The sequence below is a fragment of the Penaeus japonicus genome, unplaced genomic scaffold, assembly GCF_977035675.1.
Source record: "Penaeus japonicus unplaced genomic scaffold, GWHDUDI00000001_assembly GWHDUDI00000023, whole genome shotgun sequence".
In the NCBI taxonomy this organism is placed as follows: domain Eukaryota; kingdom Metazoa; phylum Arthropoda; class Malacostraca; order Decapoda; family Penaeidae; genus Penaeus; species Penaeus japonicus.
Window position 1 is genome coordinate 22,215,581 of NW_028234425.1, and position 6,197 is coordinate 22,221,777.

Below are 6,197 nucleotides of genomic sequence, written 5' to 3' on the forward strand. Positions count from 1 at the left end.
AAATGTGACGGATAAATGAAATAAAATAGGTTAAATAAAATAAAATAGGATAAATAAAATAAAATAGAAAATGTGACGGGTGTCGGGTGTAGGGCGTAGGATAAAATGTCCTACGCCCTACACCCGACACCCGTCACATTTTCCCGACGCCCCACCCCACAGGTTCTGTACTACGGGCCTATGGATATAGGGGACTTGTCTGTAGAGGAATATATTGTAGTGGGTTGCCAGTTCCTTTCCACCCCTGTTTATTGCTAATGTTAAATATAGACATATGTAATATTTGATTTAGCAATTTTCTTACCTTTCTTGATGTCTAGATGTAATACTACTACAAAAGTATGAGGCACATTTGACATAGGACCATTTTATATCAGATGTTATAGGCCCCTTGTGTGTATTATTATTACTGTTGTTATTATTCCTATTTATATATCAGTATTTAAATTTTGTTGATCTGTTGATAATTTCATTTTTATATATTTATTAACCAATGACCAGATAGGGGGAGATATAAATACCCAAGGCAGTGGTCTTATTTCGTCAGGACAAAGCGGCTACCTTGTTATCACACCTTTCAAGTTAGCTGACAGAGAGTAAGTATGAGTTATGTGGTTGTAGGCATTGTGTAGTGTTCATCTTACAATAGATTTAATATGTATGCAAGGTTTTAGCCATGATGTATTTTTTTATTTCTAATAATTTCTCATACCATTTAAGAGTAATTGAGAATATGAATGATATGCATAATTTTGGAGTAAGTGATGAAATATGGTATGTTTAATAATGTAGAAATTCATAAGGTTATCATAAAATTAGTGATTATTTGTGATTCAGTTTTTATATCTAAGAATGGAAAATGCAGTGCTACTTCATTTAGTTAAGGGATTATATACATACATATGACTTTCATAACTGCTGAGACCAGTTTGTTATAGACTGTTATACAATGATATAATAAGATACTCAAACTTCATACTCTGCAAGGTTGATATATGTGTATACCAGTTTCTTTATATTTTATTCTGATCTTAAAACAAATATTCACACAGCTTGGAAATTTTGGTGAATCGAGGTTGGGTGGCCAGGAAACACAAAAACCCAGAGTCCCGATTAGAAGGTCAGGTGAAAGGGACAGTGAGTCTGACAGCTGTTGTGCGTAAGCATGAAAATCGGGCACCATTTATGCCTGACAATTCCAAGGGATCACCTATCTTCACATTTAGGTATAGAGTTGATCTCAGTTAATTTTTCAATTGTTTCATAATTTGAGGACCTCATATATGCAAAGTGACCAGGCTTCAAGAGCCTTAACCCTTGTGGGTTAAGATTTACCACCTCTTGTAGGCATCTTAAGATATTTTTTTTTTTCTATTATTTGCTAGATTTATGGTATGATACATGAGTCTTTATATATAATATAATCTCACTGTGATACTAATTAGTATTTAGTATTTTGCCCGAGTTACACAACTTAAGGACTAAATATCTTGAAATTTAAACACGACCATCACAGAGGACTTGAAGAGAGATATTGTTAAAATCCTGTTTTTATTCACCCCAATGTTCTTAAGAGTACTATAACTTGTACAATTTTTTATAATTTAATCTTCTGTTTATATGAAAAATTACTTTACTTTGTGATAAAATAATTTTTGTATCTGTATACATTACAAATCTCCAAAACTACTTTATTTTATTTATTTATTTTTTTTTTACAATCCTAGGGATGTAACAACTATGTCTGAGATGTTAGGGACAGCACCAGTCTTTTTGGATGCTGTGGACACGTTTCCAGGCGGACCAGCTGGTGGTCAGACACGAGTCACACTCCGTAATGAACACCTCTCATACATGTTCACATGGTAAGTTCTCAGTGTTTGATATTGTAATTGGAAAGTAAAATTGAAATGTTTATTGAGCATGATTATTTTCTTAATAAGCATTTATGTTTTTTTCATGCTTGTTTACCCCTGTATCTTAAATAGAAAATTTTAACTTTTATATTTGCTGTGGTGGTTTTCTCTTTCATATAAATTTCATATACAATTGTTCTGAGATTTAATTCTCTTTTGTGTCAGTGTTATTATTATTATTATTATTATTATTATTGTTATGGGACTTAATTTATAGATTTTAGATTAGATTAGATCTTTATTTACCACCCTGGCTAACTGCACAGGCATGGGCAAGCTTTGATACATTTATGTCGTCATGACATTGTTGCTAACATTGTATTACAAATTAAGGTAATAACATGATTATATTCTATAGTATATCAACGTGAATAGACATTAGATAAATGTTATAATAGGGTATCATATACCGAATTTCGGATATAGCATAATTACATCTTCTAGTACAGTTGATGTTATGAAATAATTACATAACTCTGCGTACCTCATGCTAGGTGGTCTGAAAGGTTGTATCATATGGCACTCTGAAATGTAATGTTCAAGTGTTCGTTTATACTCTTCGTTGCAAAGTCTGCATTTAGTTTTTTCTACATTGCAGTCTGAACTGACCTGCCAATACATTCTGTATCCAAGTCTAATTCTTGCAGTCACAATATCACATTGTCTTGTTCTTGTCTTGTATGACCCATAAATGAATCTCTCCTGCGAGAACTGGTCAAAATGTTTTATGCTACAGCTTTCAGGTCTTTGAGAGTTTGTTAGCTCCATCAAGTCCTCCCTATTGGAGGTTCTTATTATGTGTGAGATCCTAGCAAGAGGTATGCCAAAGTCTATATCCACAATTTGCTTATCACATCCTGCCTTCGCTAGGCGATCAGCATGATCATGTTTAGCGATTCCAACATGCGATGGTATCCACACAAAATGTATAGCATGTCCCCGTTCCTTGGCGCGATGTACATTTATTCTTATATCATTTACGATATTTCCAGCACCTCTATCAAGGGTGTTCAGAGTCTGGAGAGCACTCTGCGAGTCGCAGAAAATTACTCCTGAGCCGTGAGTTAACACTATGAGTATTCCTGCCAACTCAGTTTGCGTAGTGCTCGCCCAGTCATGAACCCTCTACAATCTTGGTGCTGCAAAATATTGTTTTTATATACAACATAAGCACATCCTGCTCTACTTCCAGACTGTAGGGATCCATCAGTGTAACATTCATAGTCAATATTCAGAGTTTCAAGATGCTCATTAATGGTTGCAAGGGTGTGTTGCTTAAGTACAGCTGGTGGAACTGTGTCTTTTTTAGGGACATCAGTATAAAATACGTTCAATGTCGACATTTTCCATGGTGGAAGAGAACGTCCATATGGGAACCTACTCAAGGACATATTTAATTGGTGTATGGATTTGTATGTCGTTTGCAACCATGAATTTGAGGGCGACTCGGCACTGCTATGCAAAGATGAATTCACTATCTTATATTTAAGTTGCCTCTGAACTTGTATTATAGAAGGGTTCTTTAATTGCTTTGACACCAAAAATAGTATTGATGTTTGATATTCTTTCGTAAATAGATGGCAAGTTGAGTTCCTTTCTCATGTTCAATCCTCGTTGTTTTAGGAGCGTACAATTTCTAGACAAGTTAACTCTGATTCCTTAAATGATACACTGACCGTATATATGATAAGTAAAAGAGTCTTGCAATGTTAACATTGACTCCATGTTCTCTGCCAACAAGAGTTATAGAATATCTGATAACTCAAGATTGTTTCCTTAGAGTTAATGAGATTTAAGTTGAGTTGCATTACACTTTCCCCTGCTGGAGAAGTTCCAGTACAAGTTTTTCTGAGTGTCTTTGGGATTTATTTTACCCCCAAGATGTATAAGTTTATTTCAATTAAGAGTCTTTTTCATACCAACATTCAAATCAAAAGTATCAATGGGTGCATTTATGGCTTAAATCAACAATCATGTATATCATCAAAGTTTCTTTCTTCTGTTTAAAACATTAATATCCTTTTTATGCATTCATCTGTGGTGTGTATGTTTAAGATTTAAACAGAATTTTTTTTTACAACAAAATTATAATTTTGGTTTTAGGCATCATGATCCTCATGTCCGAAGGCAGTTCCTTAAATTTGGAATCAAAATTTTAAAAACTCTTAATGTTTGATGATGATGCAGCTGTGGACAGTAGTTGCAGCATTGCTGAAATAACATCAATGTCTATTACATCAAAATAGGACTTCCACCATTCAATAGCCAACATACATTTCTTAACCCATTGGTCGTGGTATTAAAAAAAAGGTATGTGCAGTAGGATGGCTGTTTTAAATGTCTGGCATGATGCCATCCGACTCTGCCTTTGCAGCAAATCATGCCATCCGCTGCTAATGGGTTAACATAATCATTTAATTTCAATGGGAAGATGAGCACTGGATCACTTTTTTTGATAGAAACACTACCTCTTGTCGTTTGTGACATCCATACTGTCTTGAAGTAAGACTAGGACTAAGAAATTTAAATCCACCATGCTGTGCACTGACACAGACAGGAACATCCTAATCATCCAGTTGGCTACTTGCCAGGTGGGATTAAGATTAGTTTAGAGAGAGAGATGATGCAGCATTGACTAGCAGCTATTTTGGAAGTGTAAACATGTCAAACCAAGTAAGATATAATGTTGATATGATTTTAAAATATGTCACTATGTAACATGATTTTTGTCTTTGGATAGTAACTGTTATATCCAGTTGGCTAATGCCTAAAAGGAGATGAAAAGGATGAAGAACAGGTAATATTTCCTTTAAACTTTGATTTTGTGACCAGGATAACAATATACTTGATATTTATCTATTGCTATTGAGAAAACTTTAAGAAAACTGCAGAATTTGAGTATTTTCATTAACAGAAAGTCAAATTTAAACAACATGTGATTCCAAACTAGCATTTATTTATTCTAGAATTGCAGAAGAGAGACCACAAAAAGCAATGGGAAGTAACACTTATTAACCAAAGACAAAATGAAGTCAGAAGTTTGTTACATAGTGTATTTAATCATATAGAAATGTTCATCTCTATATTAATTGCATTACTGTATCATTCCATCAGTCTTTCAAAAGTATTTAGATTTAATCTAGTGTATAAAGTATATAAAATTGTAAATTCACATAAAAGTATTCATTAGCAAAATGATGAATAATTCTGATATAGACAAAAAGAAATGCTCAGTGTGTGTGTGTGTGTGTGTGTGTGTGTGTGAGAGTATTTATGCATCTAATTATTTTCATTGATTTTCTCCTTCTGCTTCCAGGTATAGCTTGAGTTTGGCAACGGCTTTCATGTGGTATCACCGTTTTATTCGTGGAAAACCTCTAATGTAAAGAAAGTGTTAGTTATGCACTGGATCCAAATCGTATTAATAACTATTTGTCATATGAAAACAATAAAGCGATATGCAATGTAAGATTACATGACTTATATATGAAAAACTGTACTTTTGTTTGCCTTTCGTATTTAAGGGGATCCTTAATGGACTTCTTGATTTTTTTCTAATGAAAATGGCATTGTCTGTTTTCCAGTCATTTTTTATTCTTAATGGTGTCTGTAATCAGATTATTTTTGCAATATATCATAAGTGTAGAAAGCACTCAGAATTAAAGATATTTTTCATTATATGAAAAATCTTCTAATTAAGTGATTTTGTGGTCTATAGTCTATTCAGCCAGTTTTAGTTGATATTAAGAGCAAAAAAAAATTCTGTACATAAAGTTAATAAATCTATAGACATTGACTTTTTTCACAAACACATACTGGACAAGTTTCTAGAAATAGTCAAATTGTCTTGTATTTTTTATCATGCCAGAACATTTTTTTAACCCATTGCCGATAGGGCTATTATGGCTCCAAGTGGTCAAAATGCTTAGATATTTCAAATGCGTAAGCCTAATGCCTCGGGATATTCGCCCACACTGGCCACAGCCAAGTGCTACTCATCCGTTCAACTGGCGCGTCAGCCAGGAGGATAGCCATGACTAAATATTTCATCCCCGGGAGCTGGTGCTGCCACCACTTAAGGTGATATCTTGTCACTAGTCATTAACCCTTTCCTGACGGGGCACACGCTAAGTGAAAACCCCTACGCTGGGCCATTGCAATATTGCATTGGAAACATCACACTGGCATGACGCCCCGGCATCGGGAATTTAGCTGTGTCACACGGGTGTGACGCACCGTTGTCATAGGATTAAGGGGTTAAATATGTTAAATGTTAAATTT

General features: G+C 34.3%; 1 protein-coding gene across 1 annotated transcript in view; it reads left to right on the forward strand.

The window, feature by feature from the left end:
• Surf1 (surfeit locus protein 1) overlaps positions 1-5,383 on the forward strand; it is a 19,833-nt gene extending 14,450 nt beyond the window's left edge. The window contains exons 5-8 of the mRNA XM_043014304.2: positions 502-596; positions 1,053-1,226; positions 1,728-1,865; positions 5,233-5,383. Coding sequence (XP_042870238.2) covers positions 502-596; positions 1,053-1,226; positions 1,728-1,865; positions 5,233-5,302 — 477 coding nt within the window. The 3' untranslated portion in view covers positions 5,303-5,383. The remainder of the gene's footprint in view (positions 1-501; positions 597-1,052; positions 1,227-1,727; positions 1,866-5,232) is intronic.
• Positions 5,384-6,197: the final 814 nt, after the last annotated feature.